General features: G+C 37.2%; 8 protein-coding genes across 8 annotated transcripts; 4 read left to right on the top strand and 4 right to left on the bottom strand. All coding sequences in view use genetic code 12, as the record gives it.

Moving 5' to 3' along the window:
• Nucleotides 1-215: 215 nt before the first annotated feature.
• Nucleotides 216-4024, bottom strand: PVL30_005323 (uncharacterized protein; the record flags this gene model as incomplete). Its single annotated transcript, XM_001523726.2, has 2 exons — nt 216-3983; nt 4016-4024. The coding sequence occupies 2 exons, from the start codon at nt 4022-4024 to the stop codon at nt 216-218; spliced, it is 3777 nt and encodes a 1258-aa protein (XP_001523776.2).
• A 750-nt stretch (nt 4025-4774) lies between these two features.
• On the bottom strand, nt 4775-5545 carry PVL30_005322 (uncharacterized protein; the record flags this gene model as incomplete). The annotated part of the gene is made up of 1 exon (XM_001523723.2): nt 4775-5545. One exon carries the CDS (start codon nt 5543-5545, stop codon nt 4775-4777), a length of 771 nt encoding a protein of 256 aa, XP_001523773.2.
• Nucleotides 5546-5975: 430 nt separating this feature from the next.
• Nucleotides 5976-7556, bottom strand: ERG5 (RNA polymerase C-22 sterol desaturase; the record flags this gene model as incomplete). Its single annotated transcript, XM_001523722.2, has 1 exon — nt 5976-7556. The coding sequence occupies one exon, from the start codon at nt 7554-7556 to the stop codon at nt 5976-5978; it is 1581 nt and encodes a 526-aa protein (XP_001523772.1).
• A 1665-nt stretch (nt 7557-9221) lies between these two features.
• On the top strand, nt 9222-11183 carry PVL30_005320 (uncharacterized protein; the record flags this gene model as incomplete). Its single annotated transcript, XM_001523721.1, has 1 exon — nt 9222-11183. The coding sequence occupies one exon, from the start codon at nt 9222-9224 to the stop codon at nt 11181-11183; it is 1962 nt and encodes a 653-aa protein (XP_001523771.1).
• A 457-nt stretch (nt 11184-11640) lies between these two features.
• Nucleotides 11641-12936, top strand: PVL30_005319 (uncharacterized protein; the record flags this gene model as incomplete). The annotated part of the gene is made up of 1 exon (XM_001523720.1): nt 11641-12936. One exon carries the CDS (start codon nt 11641-11643, stop codon nt 12934-12936), a length of 1296 nt encoding a protein of 431 aa, XP_001523770.2.
• A 1781-nt stretch (nt 12937-14717) lies between these two features.
• On the top strand, nt 14718-16055 carry SUB8_2 (serine protease; the record flags this gene model as incomplete). Its single annotated transcript, XM_001523719.1, has 1 exon — nt 14718-16055. The coding sequence occupies one exon, from the start codon at nt 14718-14720 to the stop codon at nt 16053-16055; it is 1338 nt and encodes a 445-aa protein (XP_001523769.2).
• A 666-nt stretch (nt 16056-16721) lies between these two features.
• UBC2 (Ubiquitin-conjugating enzyme E2 2) lies at nt 16722-17222 on the top strand (the record flags this gene model as incomplete). The annotated part of the gene is made up of 1 exon (XM_001523718.1): nt 16722-17222. The coding sequence occupies one exon, from the start codon at nt 16722-16724 to the stop codon at nt 17220-17222; it is 501 nt and encodes a 166-aa protein (XP_001523768.2).
• Nucleotides 17223-17706: 484 nt separating this feature from the next.
• Nucleotides 17707-18447, bottom strand: PVL30_005316 (uncharacterized protein; the record flags this gene model as incomplete). Its single annotated transcript, XM_001523717.2, has 1 exon — nt 17707-18447. One exon carries the CDS (start codon nt 18445-18447, stop codon nt 17707-17709), a length of 741 nt encoding a protein of 246 aa, XP_001523767.1.
• Between the last annotated feature and the right edge of the window lie 340 nt (nt 18448-18787).

Here is an 18787-nt window from a genome sequence, read left to right as displayed (position 1 = left end):
TTATTTTATAATCAATATTCTGATACTTGTATTTTTTTTTTCTGAGACTACATCCCAAGTGTATAATTGTGTAGATATCTTTATTAAGGGCAAGTAAAAAATTAAGGAAATTACAACTCTTTGTTATGATTATACTTTGTTTCAAAATTTTTCACTTTTTCAATCATTAGTATACAAAACTATACAGATATTGCAAAGGTTAATCGATCTCATATTTACAGCGTTTCCGTATTGTCATTGACAATGGCTCTTCCCTTGACGAATTTTTCTTGTCTAACTTGATCATTTAATGCAAAGTAAAACTTGAGTCCGCGTGTAAATGACTGGACACTAATAAACGCCAAAAAAGCCAACATTCTAACAATGACCAAATCATCAACGTCTTTAAATGTAAAGTTTGCATATTTTGACAAACCATACTGGAATGCAAAATAGAAAATCGCATGCATAGAGCAATTGTACACCAAGGTATATACCCCAGTACGCTTCAAGAATGTATGTAGGCTCAAGTTTCCCCTCAAAACATTGAGCTGTGCATTCACTAAATATCTTCGCAACACAGGAAACACAGTCCACCATGATGCTATGAAATGCACAAACAATGCCTTTAATGACGGATCAGTTATTGAAATGCCCATATACTTGAATAAGGCATCATCAATGCAAAATTTATGCACCAAGGCAACATAAACAGACCATAATCCAGATATCAGTGCAAGGAGCGGGAGAGCCCATGGAATTCGATTAAACATTTCTCGATTAAACTCCCATGCCACTTGTAAAGGGTTTTGACCATTTTCAGGCTGCGCAGCATTTGCCCCGGCACCCACATTTCCAGCACCCACACCTGCACCTGCACCCACATCCGCAACAACAGCTGCAGCAGCTGCAGCAGCTGCTTCTTCTTCTCCTCTTACTTCATTTCTTCCTGCGTCAGCCTCCATTTTTTGATCATAAACAACAAGAAGTTTCAACAATAAGAAAAGACCACACGAAAGACTAGCCAGGTCAGCAAGTTTCCAATTGGCATTGCCGAAACCAGATAAGCCAGGCTTGATCTGTTCAGCTATCGTGACCGTTGCAACAATGAATGGACGACCAAGAAGCAAGGCAACCATTGCAATTGGAAGAAGAAGAACCACGGAAAATATCCAAAGCATAAATATCAATGCAAAGCAACGCACTTTGAAATTTGGCGGACGATACACTATAGCGTATGCGTCATCACTAGTAGCATCATCTTCATCTTCACTGGTTGGAGTTTCATACCCGGAACGTCTTTGCAAATCTGCTTCATCAATCTCGCGCAAGAGTTTATCATCTTTGGTAACGGGAACAAATAATTTCTTGATAAACTTCCGTGATACGGTATCATTATCTGGTGCTCTCACATAGTTGCCATCTGGAACAAAACATGCATGGACTGATGGGTTGGACTGGAAAATAGATTGTGCTTCCCTATAAGTGACAGGATGCGAATAATCTGGGACTGGTTGCGCAACAAACCTTTGATAGATATTGCGGTAGATAGTATACCCACGTTCGTACAGTATAGGTTTTCCTAATACAAAGTGCGATAATCTCAATTTATGTGCACTTAGCTCAAAAGCTCTCGTCCAATATAATCTTGCGTATTTGGTAATAATTGGTTGAGACTCGGCAATAGCAGTTACCAAAACAGCAAACACAATAAATGCAGTGGTTGGGAACTGAATAGGTAAAAGTACTCCCTTGCCATCGCGAGAAACAAAATATCTCAAACCCCATGTGACACCTCCAATACCGACAAGTATAAAGCCTGTGTAGACCTTTGCACTAAGATAAATTCTTGACAATTGCAATCCCATTGGTTTCATCAATGCATCATGTATCAACCTGGCATTCTGATCATCAGGAGACCTTATGAAAAACAATACACCAGGACGTAAGATCTTTGTTCTTACCATCCCAATGAAAAGGGCAAACATGAGCATATAGAAAGTTCCACTGCTCCAGCGGAACAACATGCGAACCCAATGTAATTGCGTGAACTCATTTGATGTAGTGAATAGTAATTGGTCTTCATTTGTGATTGCAGCAAGGCAAAAATCTACCAAATAGCCACAATATAATGGAAATACAAATATTTCAATTCCAAATACGGTAAACACTTTTGCAGTAGATGTTATCTCAAACAAGATCTTATATGCTTTTCTCGCATTGCCAACAAGTGGCTTTGGATTCGAAGCAAGCATCTTCATCGATTTGTAGATAGCTCCACATATAAGGCCGTATCCAAAGATTAAATGTATACTTCTTTCAACAACGGTGAGTTGTCGAGGTTTGAAAAATACATCCTTCAACAATGTAATAGCTGGAATGATGCAGTATTTGACCAATGAGTTGTACAACAAGTCGACAATATCGTATCCAGTTTCTACGGTCTTGTACTGCTGCGAAAAGGACAAAACAGATTCATAAACAGTCGATGGCAGGAAATATGCAAAAAATAACCAGATATAACCTGTAGTGTATGCAATAATGCTTCCCAACAATTGAGGGATCAAATAAATAACAAACAAGTATGCAACAATAATAGCATCACAAATGACCATCAAAATCAACGGGGTCTTGATATTCAAAACAACACCAAACATATCCAAAATCTCTGCAAAAAAGCCATTCTGGTTGGCATTGGCGTCTCCTGCTCGCAAATCATCATCATCATCATCATCTTCTTCTTCTTCCTCCTCCTCATCAACATCATTATCAACATCATCCCGCTGATGATCATCAAAATTGAAGTCTTCAACGTCGTCAAGGTGATTGTGATGACCACCAATGTTGAGATGGTCATCATCATCATCATCATCATCATCGACATCGTCTTCTTCTTCTGATGCTACTGCTGCTGCTACCGCTTCTCTATTGTTTTGATCAAAACCAAAAACTTCCGGTCTTTCGTCTATATCGACGATACTATAGTCATTTTCGTCGATAATCTCCAAATCGTCATCACCATCTTCCCCACGATGACTGAAACTGCTTTCATTATCAGTATCATCATCAGTACCATCATCGGTATGTTCGTTGTCAGCGTCATCATCGTCTGTATAGCTTCTGTTTTCGTCGTAGTCAGCATCCTCATCGTCATCCTCATCGTCACCATCAGCAACAATATTGGTATTGTTGATGACGCCAATTTCCTCGTTTTCTTCTTCTTCTTCTCGTTGTTGTTGTTGTTGCTGCTCTTGTTCTTGTGCTTCTGCGTCATGATTTTCATGAAACAATTCACCTCTGATGATTGCTCTTCTCAAATTCTCATGCAACTCATTATTAGCTTGTTCATCCGCTTCCTGATTTTGCAAATCTTCAATTGCTTTGGTTAACATGTCCAAACGTTGTAAATTTTGTGCTGCCTCTAACTGATTAAATTCTCTTCTTTCCCCCTCCTCCATTTCATCTCTTCCTTCCGCTTCAGCACGGTTTCTCTGTTGTTCACGTAATCCTTGGATCGCATTCTGCAACATATTAACCAATTTCGTCTTTGGTTCACGCCCAATCTTTCTATTTAACAACTTCAAGTATCCCTCATCGCGAATCACCCATTCTCTCTCGACAAACAATGCAATATGCACAATCAACAAAATAACCAAGTGTCTCAATCCCGTAAAGTATGTATAGCTGAAAAACACCCTCCATTCTGTTAATGTTTTCAATGCTGGTGTCAAGTTTTCCATACTGCTTAACACTGCTCGTAGATTGTAGTTCCCATAGTATAAGGCATCCAATACTTTTGGGTTGTTTTCGGGTAGACTTCCATCGATGGCCCATGTGTAAACTCGACCGCAAAACATCCAGAATATTGGAACCTGAATGATTATGCACGCAACATATAATGCTATACTTGTGCTCTTGGTGAATGTTGAAGACACAGTCTGCACAAACTTCAGCCAAACCAAACTTAAGGGAATCTTCTTGGGCATATTTGGGTCGTAAATGATCTTGAACCGGTAAGGGGTATTACATATATCACACTTTTCATTATTAGACTTGTTAGAATGCTTCAACCATTCTAATAAACAATCTTGATGGATGTATTTGATAGATCCTCGACATTTACAAGGGTGGTATAATGGTTGAGATGGCGTGCCTTCACCACGACATATACGACACGTATGTTCAAGATCGGCCATTCTTGATTTGATCTTATTCCTTTTTCTTTTATTTTCCTTTTATTAATGATCTTTTTTTTTTCTTCTTCAAAGAGAAACTGGCGTTTTCTGGTGTTATTTCGATGTTTTCTATTTACTCTGATTCTGTATTCTTAGGATTTTGTTTTTGACAAATTTGACAAATTTTATGAATTTGCTGAACTTGATATACTGTTTTTATGTGTTGTGTATAGACTAGGGGTTAAAACTGAGAAAGAGTGAATGAAAAACAATTTAAGTTTTGCAAAGGGATCAATCTCAGCGTTAAGAAATGAGAAAGAGTGTGAGGAAGTGTGTGAGAAAGAGAGAAAGAGAGAAAGAGAGAAATAGAACGGAAGAAGAAGAAGAGGAAGAAGAATCAGAATCAGAATAATTTTAGTGCGCACTGGATTTCATTACTGTTCATTACAAAAAGTGTCATGTGCATTAGTAAGCTTTGTACAAACAGCATCGGCAACATTATCATTTAGTTTAATCAACTTGAATTGAAAGAAGTTACTAAAAGACCAATAGAACTATTGCTGCTGCCCTCTCTCTATATATTTATCCATACATCTACCTTTCTTATAGTATAGTTCCCACTATTTCTTATCTCCTTCGGCCGTGGCAGCTGTCTTTCTCTTTTTGTATTTTTTCTTTATTACATTCCCATTCTCATCATACTCAACTGCCCTCTTTTTATACTTTCGTTTGCGTCTTATGATGTTCCCTTCAGCATCAAGCACGGGCTCACCCAATAAACTCTCTTCCTTTGAACCACCTTCACCATCCTCGCCGTCTTCTTCATTATAATGTACACCTCTTTCACCACCAACACCACCTTCTCCATTTTCACCATCACCACCATCGTCTTCCTCGTCATCATCGCCATCACTTTCATCGTCGAATAGTCCTCCACCTTTGCGCTTCACCTTTTTACCACTGGCATCTTGAGCATCATCATCGTCATTGAACATCTTCTTGGCCTTCTCGATTCGATGGCTCTGTTCAAGAATATACAACATTCGACTAAGTTTGAGTGGATCATGACGCAAGACAAACGCCAAGTCATTCAACTTGATACGATTTCGTCGACCTTGAGATGATGCTCTATGAACCATTTTGGATGCTAGCATAGTTACATAATCAATGAGAATATCCTCTATGGCATTTATCGTAGATTCCTGAGTATATGGAGCATCTCCCATCGCAAAAAGTAGGTTTTCAATGTCCTTTGTAAACAAACCCTTACGTTTTCTTTTTGGGTAAATGACAGGAGGAAGCGGAGTTTCAGGAGAAGCATCATTCGTTTGACTAGTCCGGGTAGGTTGACTCAGCTTACTGGACTGCTTAGGTTGGCTCGACTCCGTCATGATGTACAAGGTTGAAATTGTTGTTGACCTTTGTATATAAAAGTATGTATCTAAATATATGTGGAGAAAAGCTATGATGTGGGAAATAAATTCCGGCGTCGCGCCCTTGCGCCCAGAGGAATAAATTTGTATATACCTATATATATACATGTATACACGAAAATTAAGAAATAGATAATATAAGTCATCATCATCACGAAATACAAAAAACTGAGTTGAGAGGGAACAAATAAACATGCTGATAAAGAAAATAATAAAAATAGTAATAATAATGGTAAAGTATATAAATATGAATACAATGTCGCTATCTCACTAGTCTTCTTAGACCATTTTTGATGAACTACTTACTACGCTATTATGCGGTAATGTTATTACGCTATTATGCGGTATTGTTTTTACATTGTTGCACTGCTTAATGAGCTTCAGCAGTTCAAACAGCCAACGGGTCTCTCTTGTGCCATTCCAAAATCAAGTCATCCTTGGGGAAAATGGTTGCAAAAACTTTAATCTCCTCACTCAATGCGGTTTTGTGATGAACAATATCAGAGTTCATGACAAACTTACCCAACATACCGGTAAACAACATCAAGACATAGTTTTTACCAAGACAAACGTGTGGACCGGTACCAAAAACAAGCCAATTTCGCTTGTACATATCGCCACTAGCGGTTTCCCATCTCTCAGGAATAAAAGTGTCTGGATCGTCATAAACTTCTGGATCATGCAATGCAGGGTACAATGTTGGAATAATCATTGATCCCTTTGGTGCGGTGTACGACTCAGTGACTGGGAAAGGCTGCTTAACAACATATGGCACCATCAAGACCGGTGGTCTATATCTCAAACTCTCTTTAACAACATTGTTGGTGTATGTCATTTCGTTAATGAGGTTCAAGTCCAATGGTACACTAGGGTCGTTGTTTCTCACACGCAATTGTTCTTCTCTAATTTTGGCAACGATATCTGGTCTATCAGCAACAATTTGGAATAACCAGCATGCCAATGAACTAGAAGCGTCTTGGGAAGCAAATAAGAAAGTGAAAATAACCTCAGAGATTTCCTTGTCTGAGAATTCTCTAATCAACAATCTGGACTCTGGGTCATCCAAATGCTTTTCTCTAGCTTCCTTCATCAAAAAGATCCATTCATCCATGATACATGTTGGGGAACCACCATTTTCGATATGAACTTTGGCCATTGCAGAACAGTTGGCAAAGATCTTCATTGTCTCATCAGCAATCTTTTTACCGTACCATGTTTTTGTGTATGGCAAGATGATTGGGAAATTAACCAACTCTAAAGCAGCAGTGACTTTGTAATAGTTGTCGGCAACCAAAGCAATCTGGTCCTCGGTGATGTAGTCACCACAAAAGGTTCTCAATGACAAGGCACACAACAATTCTCTAAACTCTGGGAAAAATTCTCTTGGGCCCTCGTATTTGCAGAATCTTTCTAAATAAATGTCCATATATTTCTCTTGAACGCCAATATAAATTTCCAAAGCCTTTTGGGAAAACAACCCATTCAATGATCTACGGTAGTCAGTGTGGGCCTTACCATCCAAAAACACCCAGTTTGTTGGTCTCAAGATCTTGATGGCAACATCAACAACACATGGCTTGACGTATTTGGGTGACGACAAAATCTTTCTTGCCAAATCTCTGCTTGAGGCAATAACAACAAACTTGTGGAAGATGGAAACACAGCTCAACTCACCACTATCCCATTTGGATTTGTACTCTTCAAACTTAGGGTCCAATGATTCCAAGAATGGACCAATAATAGGCCAAACTTTGAACTTGGGGCCGGCAATAGAGCCTTTGTTCAACTGGTACCTGACTTGGTCATAAAGCAAGACTGAGACAATAAAGGTGGCAATGATTTGGAGCCATGACGAGGTCTGGTACAAGTTGTAAAGGTAATTGATTTGCTGGTTCGAGGAAATAAAACTTTTAGCCTGCTCATTTAACAATCTATCCACCAACGGCGTGGAAACATTAAACTCTGACATCTTTTGAAAATGTGAGGAATTAAAGTCTATTGCTTGTTAGTTAAACAGAAAAGAATAGAATATGAAAAAAACCAAAAAAAACCAAAAAAAATAAACAAAATAAACAACAAATAAAAACGAAGGTTAGCGGGAGGTTGAGTGAATTAAATGGGTAATAACTTGTTGATAGTTGATGGTCCACACTCCTCTAGAGACAAGCAGTCTTTTCTTCTACTTCTTCCTTTGGGATTTTCTTTTTTTGGTTCCTAAAAGAATATTGTTTCCAAACGAATGAATGTAAGTCAAAAAAAAGTGGTTTTTTTTAAGAGATTGAGAGAGAGAGGAAGTTGAAGAGCAGGATTTATTTACAAATTTGAATGTTTTTTTTTTCTTTGTTTTTTCAAAATAGACCCGTCGTTTATAACCACAAAAAAAAAAGGAAAAAGTAGTAGTATTAAAAGTATTAGGAGTACTAGAAGGAAAAAGGCTTTTTTTAACTTATCTGGATACTACACTTACTTTTGAATATGTATCTGAAGGACATAGCACTTTACTGTATATGAACTCTAGCTTTCTTTAAATCTGCCTGCTTGGTTCTTCAACCTAGGTGGGTTATATAATGTTTAAAGTTTTTGCTTCTTCTTCTTTTCCTTCTTCTTCTTCTTCGAATTTTCCCTCGTTTAGAAGAGGTAAAAAAAAAGAAAGAAGAAAATTAATTGTTGTCTTTATTTTTTTTTATACGATGACAGATGCCTTCTGACCCGCTTTTTCCCTCGTTTATCTCGGCGTTAAAGGCCCAGCGTGTTTTTTTCCATGTTTCCTTTTCCTTACACAATCTGTCATATGAAGAGAATAGAGGAAAATAAAGAAGAGACAGAGAGACAGAGAGAGAGAGAGAGAGGGTAACAGAAATAATCATCCGATTCACACATCCGTACTCTTCCTATTTCCAATTTCCAACTCCACAATGGCCATTAAATTGGATGGTTTAAGCACCAAATGAATACTTTGTAAATTGTAATCAGTTTTTACACTTGGTCTTAGGCCCTTGTATAGAAAATGTTTAATTTTCTTTTTTATTAAAAGCAAAACAATACTACTCTTGCTAGCTGATATAAAGTCTAAAGATAATGGAGAAGCAGTGTATGGATGGGTGAATTACACCCAAACATATACATACACACATACAAACACATATATTGTATATCAATACATATACATATGATGCTATTCATAAATGCAACTTAAAAGGGCATGAACAAAGGTTCTGTTGTGCCAAACGATTTGTGGGTGGAAACAAAACCTTCCTTAGATGTAATCAATGCCATTTGGCTCAGTATTTGTACATTCTTGAAAGAGAAAAAAATTCAAAATTTTTCTGATCTCAAAAGACATAGTATATACATACATATGAGAAAAAGAGAAAGAAAAAAACTTACGCACAAACACAAACTCAAACTTTAGAGCCCATCGCAATTTCCACGCGCGAGAGGCAGCTAAGCAGGCCATCTGAAAAATTGTGTGAGATGTGCAGCGCATGCTTAAACATAGACTAAGTGAAAAAGCATCTATCACATCCCAACCAAAGTAACTTCATCATTTACACTACCCTCATCAACACTACTACCAGCATCACCCCTTTTGCAGGTTTAATTTCCACTTTCCATATATACGGCAATATCACAAATGGCAAAGAGAAAGAGTAAGACACAAGATATAGAGCGTCGTAAGAAACTCAAGAGTGAGCAAGATGCACAACTATCCACCGGTGTTTTTGGCGACATCAGCGATAACGATGAGGAAGAGATTGGACCAAACTGGGACAATGAAGAACAAGATTATGAGCTCAAACCGAGAAGAGTATTAAAGGAGAAAGAAATGGTTGAGTCATTACCCATTAAGCGTGAAGATGGAACAATTGAACGTGTGATGCGTGAAGTGGAAAAGAAGGACGATGAAGATCAAGAAGAAGAATCCGAAGATGAAGATGAAGAAGAAGAAGAAGAAGAAAGTCAGCTAGATGGAGAGAAAAGCAATGAAGATCAAGAAGAATCCGAAGATGAAGATGCACATTTGACACCACAAGAAAGATTAGTTAAAACGAAAGAGGAAATAGCAGAACTAGCTTCAAAGCTTATTGAAAATCCCGAAGAGAACGTTGCTTGTTTAACACGGTTACGTAAAATGTCAGAATCACGTAACTTCATGACCTCACAATTGGCTGTAATGGCGTTGATCCCCATTTTCAAATCACTTGCACCATCGTATCGAATCAGACCACTAACAGAAATGGAAAAACGGGAAAAAGTCTCACGAGAAGTTACTAGGTTAAGAACATTTGAACAAAGCTTGGTTGTAAACTACAAAGCATATATTGACTTGCTCTCAACTCACGCCAAAATTTCATATTCCAATTCGGAAAATAGAAAGGATAAGATGACGAGCGAAATGCTCAAGAGAGGCAATTTGGCGGCAAAAGCTGCACAAGAACTTTGTCTCTCATCATTACGTCATTTCAATTATCGTGTGGAATTATTCACCATTATAATCAAAAGACTCAATCGAAAACCAACACATCCAGATGATCTTGCTGTGTTTAATAAATCAATACAAGTATTAGACTCCTTGCTACAAGAAGACGCAGACCGTGGTGATCTTTCAGTTGACATAATTAGAATTATGACCAAATCAATAAAGGACAAGAGATTCCGAGTCGATGAGGCAGTGATTAATGTCTTTCTCAATGCCTCCTTGCTTGACGATTATGACCCAAACAACAATCGAGAAGCACCAAAACATGTACAAAAAAAGGACCGAGTACATTTATCAAAGAAGCAAAGAAAACAACGTAAGGAGACAAAGGCCATCGAAGAGGAAATGAAAGCTGCAGAGACATCCATCACAGTTGAACAGCGAGAAAAGAACCAGGCAAATGTGTTGAAAATGATTTTGCAAACCTACTTGTTGGTTCTTCAAGCAAATGAGATACCGCTTCTCTCATGTGTTTTGGAAGGGTTAACGCGCTTTGGTAGAATGTCCAATCTCGAAATGTTGGGTGACTACTTACAAGTGCTTCGTGAAATCGTTGCAAATATATTCGAGGAGCACGAAGTTGAAGGTGGTCTTTTCACAGAAGATGAATTAAGAACAATCCTTTTGTGCATCTCTTCATCATTCCAACTTGTACAAATTGGTCAAAAAATTCCATTCCAAATCGATTTAAATTTCTTTGTGCAATCGTATTTCAGGGTCCTTACCAATTGTCTTGGGGGCCAACAAGTTGGCAAACAGCTCCTTATATGCCTTGACCATATTGCCAAGACTCAGAACAAGAACCGAAATAGTTTGAATATTGCGGCAATTGTGAAAAGAGTTTACACGTTGCTATTGCAAAGTCCCGAGAGGAGCAGTATCTTGTTGATCAAGTATTTGGGCAAACTCAATAGATTCGATTTGGGCCATTTGTATACAACAGAGGATAAAGTCGTTACTGGTGGTAGTTACAAAGCCGAGGAAGCGGAGATTGAAAGGTGCAATATTGGCGCTGCAACAATATGGGAGAATGTGTTATTGGATGCCCATTACTGTCCTGCTATAAAAGATGGAAGCCGGTCGTTGATGAAGATGTATAAGAGTGAGAGAAGTTGATACTAGAAGCAAACCATGACAAGCCAAAACAAAAAAAAAAAGTAGAGACGAAAGGAACAGAGGTTATCATTTTTTATAGATTTTTTTTTGTCAACTACATATTTTACATGATTTCTCTTAACTTTGGTTATCGAAATTTTTATGTAGTCACGTGCGTGGTATTAGATAGTAAATCTGCTTAAATGCCATGAGCGCAAGTTTTATTTCTCATTTCTCATTTCTCATTTCTCATTTTGATTCAATTTGATTTTCAACAGTCGAATGCGCAATTCTCTTTTTGCCGCCATTCTTAAAAAGAAGAAGAAGAAGTAGAAAAAAAAAATACATGTTTATTATGAAAAAAGTAAAGAGCCGCCACCAAATTTCAAGACAATTTCCATTATATATAATATATACTTTGTTCATTCCACTTTACTTTGTTTTTTTTTAAACCATCGCAGATTCTGAAATATAATAAATGAGTCTAATAGAAGTCACTAAAGATCAACTAGATACAGAGATTGAAGTAGACCTTCGACCGCATTCTCCACAATTAATTCACTTTGCATCGTCATCAGTATCATTGAATGGCAATCCCAGTTCTGGAAAGCAAATAAATATAGATGTTGATGTAAACACAGCTGTTTGTGCAAAATACACAACTCTGGAGTATATTGTGTTGTACCCTTTTGAAGAGCAGAAAATAACTATATCAATTAACGAGTCTAGTACAAATGCAGATGCAGATGCAGATGAAGATACGAAGCCAAATACTACAAAGTGCAAGGATTGTGAAAGACGCATACCTGTTGCTTCATTTGTGCTTCATGAGTTGCATTGTACTCGAAACATACTCAAGTGCAAGCAATGCTCAGCTATAGTCCCGAGGGACACAAATCTTGCTTTCAGTTCGCCGCCTGCCGCTACCCATCATGGAACCTTTACGTGTGACCAGTGTAAAACGCATGAGTTTGAAAATTATTTTGAAATGGTTATTCACCAGCACACTAGTTGCGCACTGAAATTGCATATTTGTAGATTTTGTCACTTATCGGTGCCTCAAGGAGAAGCTGATTATGTCGACAAGACATTGGGGTTATCGCATCATGAGACAGAATGTGGCGGGAGAACAGATATTTGTCCTACATGTAACAATAGAGTTAGGTTGAAAGACTTTGCCAACCATTTACAATTGCACAAACTCGAGTTGCCAAAAACTTTTAAAATGTGTGCAAATGAGCAGTGTGTTAATGAAGTTGCAGCTAATGCTAGTAGTGGTAACAGTGGTGCTCACGTGTTGCAATTGTGTGACACTTGTTATGGACCTTTACATGAATGGAGAGAAGATCCTCAGCACCGGTTATTGCAAAATAGATTGGAGCGAAGATACTTCTTGCAGTTGGCTACGGGGTGTGGGAATCTGTACTGTAATAATCCATACTGTCGGATGAATTTAAAGAATGGTGCAACAAGTGTTTCTTCGCCCAGTACCAAGGAAGTTATGAAGCAAGTGCTTTTGTTGATGCAAAAAGTGAAACATCCTCAATTGCCGATGAATAAGAGTCTTGAAGCAAAAGAAGGTAGCGGAAATGATAATTGGTTTTCTTTTTGCGTGACGAGTGAATCAATGGCAAGGAAAAAGATTTTGTTTGACATGTTGCTGAGCGAAGGAGAATTCGAAAAGAGTGTAATTTTACAGGCATTGAAACAAGCTGGCGACAATGAAGGAAACGTTAGAGATTGGTTGTTTAACAATGCAGAAAAGAAGAGATAATAGAATTATTTATAGAATTTTTTTTTAAAGTCTGACATTTATGTATACCAAGCACCTGTTTAATTATATATATATATATATATATATATATATTGACTGGTGACTATATCATATTTTTGTTTTGAGTTGCAAGGTTTAGATAACCTCTATAACAAGTTTTTGAAATATAATTCCAAATTTTTTGTCTTTTTATTGGCTTTATCGATTCTTGTTCTTTTAAGAATTCTGTATTTTCTCTTTTCTTTTGTCATAGCTGTTCTATTAATGTTATCCTTATCGGAATTGCCTTTTTGTGTCATGTTAGGTTTGTAAGTATACGATAAGCAAGTTTTTTTTTTTAAAAGTTACGGAAATGGTTATCAAACATCAAAATCTCTCTTCCTCGGATATAAAATAGACAACCATAAATACTGGTAAAAAAGAACATTTACTTATACATATATATATATATATGCTGATCTAGACTATAAAGAGCTGTAATGGAACTTTACCTTATTTGAATACCAATGCTTACATATATACTTGAATTCGCTGATTCACGGCGACAAAAGACTAGATAATAGCTGCGAATTATAACTATTTGTCATATTTATCATTCTTTTTTTTATCTTCTATTTTCTGTCTTCTATTTCTACATCTTCTACCCCACCACAAGTACATAAAACTATTATAGAGTGCCAAACACTTTGCAGAAATGTCAAGTACATTTACTCTTTGTAGCACCTGTAGTATAAATAGCAGTATCACTTCTTCCTTGAACTTTTTATAAAAAGAAAAAGAAAAAGAAAAAGGTTCTGAAATGATTATTGCGTAGTTGATTCTTGTGGGTTTTTGCATGTTCACTCAAGCTCTTATTATACAGGAAAAGAAAAATGCGTTTTTTTTTAAGTTGAGTTTTGATATCCGATATCGACCCCGACAAGTGAGCAAGAATTCACACGACTATAGTAATTGTTGGTACAACTGGGTTTTATCTCTCTTGAGTTTTCTCTTGAATTTTCCCTTGAGCCACAATAGATTGAGACTAATATATTATCTGATTGAATACACGACTATGACTATACTAGAATCTTTTGTTCTATTGTTTTCTTTTTTAATTCTTAGCAACAATATACCATTTATATAAGCTAGTGCATTGTTGTCTTGTTGTACTAATAAACAAAAAACTCTTATCAGTTGTATTAAGTAACAGCAATAGTAATAGTAGTAGTAGTAGTAATAGTAATCAAGTGATCTTTCGACTTCCCCCCCCCTCTCCTCTCTTTTGTAAAGGTAGATGGTTAGTCTCGTTAGGTAGCGCTTTGTAACTCGGTTGAAGTTGCTGCTGCTGGTTGATAATATTTGCCATTGGCGCATGTACACGACATATTCCTATCTGCCTCTACCTATCTCTATTACTCCCCCCTCCCCCCACACACACGCACGCTAACACTAGGTTACACCACGTTACGTTATTCACACGTCCACCACACTTTTATCTTATCCACTGCTCCTGTTTCTTATCTTTTGTATATAAATTACAACATTTTTCCCTTTTCCACACTTACTTCCCAACACTAACTAGATAGACAAATATCTACAACAACAACCACTAGAACTTCCTCACTTTTCTTTTTCCTCCTCCTCCACCTCCTCCTCATCCATATTCTTTAATCTATTGCTACTTCCTCTTCCTCTTTGTCTTTGTCTTTTCCTTTTTTCATCTTTTCTTATTTGCTACAAAGATAAAACTTGAGAACTATTTCCTATTCATTGTCCTACTTTCACGCCACTACTAAATCATGAGACTTCCACAAGCCATCCTTCTTGCAGTGGCTATTGCATCCTCTGCATCAGCATTCATTATCCCCATGCCAGCATTGTTTAATGAAATTACTAATGAATTGGAAATCCCATCGTTAGCACAACAAGACTCTACTAAAGAACAAGCTTCAACACTCAAGCCATTCTACACTCACCCAGAAAAGACCAAAATCACCAAAAAGTACATTATCAACATTGACCCCACAGCCAATGTCGACTCATTTGTCTCTCAGTTTGGTACTCAAGCTGAAATCTCAACAGTTTCCATCTTGGACTCCAAGTTTATCACCATGGAATTACTGGAGGATTTGATTGCGCAAGTGAGACAATTACCCATGGTCAACTTTATTGAAGAAGACTCCTTGGTACATGCCAACGAGTTTACTGTTGCTAAAGGTGCTCCATGGGGTTTGGCACGTATCTCGCACCGTGACCCATTATCCCTTGGTTCATTCGACCAATACCTCTACGACAGCAATGGGGGCACTGGTGTCACCTCGTATGTCATTGATACTGGTGTGAATGTCCACCACGAACAATTTGAAGGCCGCGCTAAATGGGGAAAAACCATCCCACAAGGTGATGAGGATGAAGATGGAAATGGTCACGGAACCCATTGTGCTGGTACGATTGGTTCCAATGCATATGGTGTTGCTAAGAATGCTGAGATTGTTGCTGTTAAGGTGTTGAGATCCAATGGTTCTGGTTCAATGTCTGATGTCATCAAAGGTGTTGAATTTGCCGTCAAGTCACACCAAGATTCCGTCAAGAAGGGTAAAAACTCATTTTCTACTGCAAACATGTCTCTTGGTGGTGGAAAGTCACCAGCATTGGACTTGGCAGTCAATGCAGCAGTCAAGGCTGGCTTGCATTTTGCTGTTGCTGCAGGTAATGAGAATCAAGATGCATGCAACACGTCTCCAGCTAGTGCCGAAAATGCTATTACCGTTGGTGCCTCGACAATTTCGGATGCAAGAGCTTATTTCTCCAACTATGGTAAATGTGTTGACATTTTTGCACCTGGTTTGAATATCTTGTCTACCTACATTGGTTCAGATGCTGCTACTGCTTACTTGTCAGGAACATCAATGGCTTCACCCCACATTGCTGGATTGTTGACTTACTACCTTTCCTTGCAACCATCCTCCGATTCCGAATTCTTTATTGGCGCAGAAGGTATTACTCCAGCACAATTGAAGAAGAATTTGATTGCTTTTGGAACGCCAGATGTCTTGGCCGATATTCCTGCCGACACACCAAATATTTTGGCATTCAATGGTGCTGGCCAAAACTTGACCAAATTCTGGGGCCACTAAATCATAGAGGCAACCACTATCTCTTTTTTTTTATAACGAAACTTTTTTTTTATTTTAAAGAAAAAAAAAGTAATATACAACTCATTTGAATCCTAGCTTAGCATAGACTAGTCTATATCTTTTTGGTTTACATCTGTTTACTTCAGTTTAGGTTTATACTTTATTTTGTTCTACAAGTTTTTTTCTTTTTTGTCTAATAAAGATTGAAAATTGAAAATTGAAAAAAAAATAAAAAGAAAAAAGGAAAAGGAAATAAAAAATTAACAGTTTTGATTTGTTATCATACTTTGTCCTTGTAAGTGGCCAACTCTTGTATCATGCTCTTGTATTACCCGTTTCTTTTTTATCCATGAATACAGTGGAGAGGTTTGATTCTCATTTTCTTTGTCACTAATCAGCACAAACAGTGGCGTTAAGTTTTTCCGTCAAAACCAAAAAAAAATTAAAAAAAAAAAATTAAAAAAAAAATTAGACTTGAAATTAAGAATAGAGGAAATAGATTACATATATACTTATATTTACATGGAAGCTCAAAATATATAGATTTATAAGCGCCTTCTTTTTTTCCCTTTCCTTTCCATTCCTTTCAAAATCACTGAATACTCACTACTATCAAGATCCACCACACCACTACTAATATCTACAAACTTTTATAAACTCAATCCAATGTCTACACCGGCCAAACGCAGACTTATGCGTGATTTCAAGCGCATGCAGCAAGATCCTCCTAGTGGAGTGCTGGCGCTGCCCTTGCCAGACAATGTCATGAAATGGAATGCCGTTATAATTGGACCACTGGAGACACCTTTTGAAGATGGAACATTCAGGCTCCTTTTACAGTTTGACGAACAGTACCCGAATAAACCACCACTGGTTAAATTCATCAGTGAGATCTTTCACCCAAACGTATATGCATCGGGAGAGTTGTGTTTGGATATCTTGCAAAATCGATGGAGTCCCACCTATGACGTGCTGAGTATATTGACAAGTATACAAAGTTTACTAAACGACCCCAATATCCAGTCCCCAGCTAATGTTGAGGCAGCAAACTTGTATAGAGATCATAGAAGTCAGTATGTCAAGAGAGTGAGAGAAACCGTGGAGACGAGTTGGAATGATGAGAGTTCAGACGAGGAAGATAGCGAAGAGGAGGACGAGGAGGAATAAGAGAAATAAGAGAAACAAGAGAAATAAGAGGAACAAGAGGAACAAGAGGAACAAGAGGAAAATAGAATCGAAATTAGGAGAGAAAGAAGAATATGAAGTGGTTTAGAATTTCATTTATTCATTAATGCATTTAAAGATATATTAAAAAAAAAAGAATCAAAAAAAAACACTAACAATAACAGAAACCACAACTACATCAAGAAGAAGATTTACTAAACTGTTTGTTGCCACAAATGGTTTCTGTCTTTATTATTCATCTTTTTTCTTTTTTTTTTTGTAAAAAGGTGATTATTTTCCAAGTCTCTGTCTAAAGCTTTGTCATGTAGAGGAATGGCTTATTGTAACTAATTTATCCCCACCTAGTGATTCATCATCAAAGTTGTACTTTGTACTTTGTATTTTGAACAATTGACAATTTGTTATTCACAGGATTTTATACATACATACATACATACATACATACATACATACATAAATTTACCAACTACCTTAAGTAAAGATAGTACCACTTCTTTCTGCTCTTTTCTTTTTCTTCTGCAACCCTCTTTTCCTCAACCAACCTATTTCTTTCCATTTCCCTTTCTTTTTCCTCTTCCTTTTGCTTCTTTTCTTGTTCCTCACGCTCTAATTGATATCGGTCGTAGATAACAATCTCCTCGGGTTTGCCTTGTTCGCCAATATACTTGTCTCTGTGTAATGCAAACATAACTATCAAAATGATCATAAACACAACAATCTTTGTACCAGCATCAAGTGACTTGACTTTAAATTGTTCTTCTCTAACCGGTGTTTTGCTCAACTCAATCTCGAGTAACTTCTTTGTGGTGTTTTGCAACTTGGAGTTTGGTATAAATGGTAAATCCAACGGTGCTGATGATTGATTCCAATTGCTGAATTTTTCACGCACACCCCAGTTTCCGTATCCAATATAGTACGCTAATTGTTTCTCATTCAAGGTTAATTTGTGCCATGACTTTTGAAATTTTGTTTCGAGCTGTGAAACAATCTGGGCTTGTTTTATTAGATCCAAAGTTCCAAACTGTTGGTGCGTTTCAAGATCCTCGATTGTCATGACTGGTTCTCCATCGGGAGAAGTGAGCGACGATGCAGAAGACGAAGAAGAAGAAGAAGACGATGAATCTCCCGAATCGCCAAAGAGACCCATATTGAATGAGATATTGCTCTTCTTTGTAGTAGATTTAAGACGTCTGAATATAAGTGACATTGCGGATATTCTTTCTTTTTTTATATATTTTTTTCAAAAAAAGAGAAGCGTTGTGTTGAATTGCAAGGTTTAATTGTTCAAGTATGACAACAAGCAATATAATATCTGTAATGAGGGGGGAGGGGGGGGAAGCGAAAAGCAAGCAAAATGTAAAGTAATAAGCTTACGTTGTAAATTCCTGAAAAAAAAATCAAATTTATTCAAATGTGAAAGTACTTCTCAACGAGTTGACTAGTGTGACGGTATGTTTGTTGTAACTTGAAATACAACGAAACTCTTTTACTGGGTTTATATATATTTATGTATATATATATATGTATATTGTAGTGTAAATATTTTG

Source organism: Lodderomyces elongisporus, chromosome 7 (genome assembly GCF_030384665.1).
Source record: "Lodderomyces elongisporus chromosome 7, complete sequence".
Taxonomy (NCBI): domain Eukaryota; kingdom Fungi; phylum Ascomycota; class Pichiomycetes; order Serinales; family Debaryomycetaceae; genus Lodderomyces; species Lodderomyces elongisporus.
This window is presented reverse-complemented; position numbering and strand designations above follow the sequence as displayed.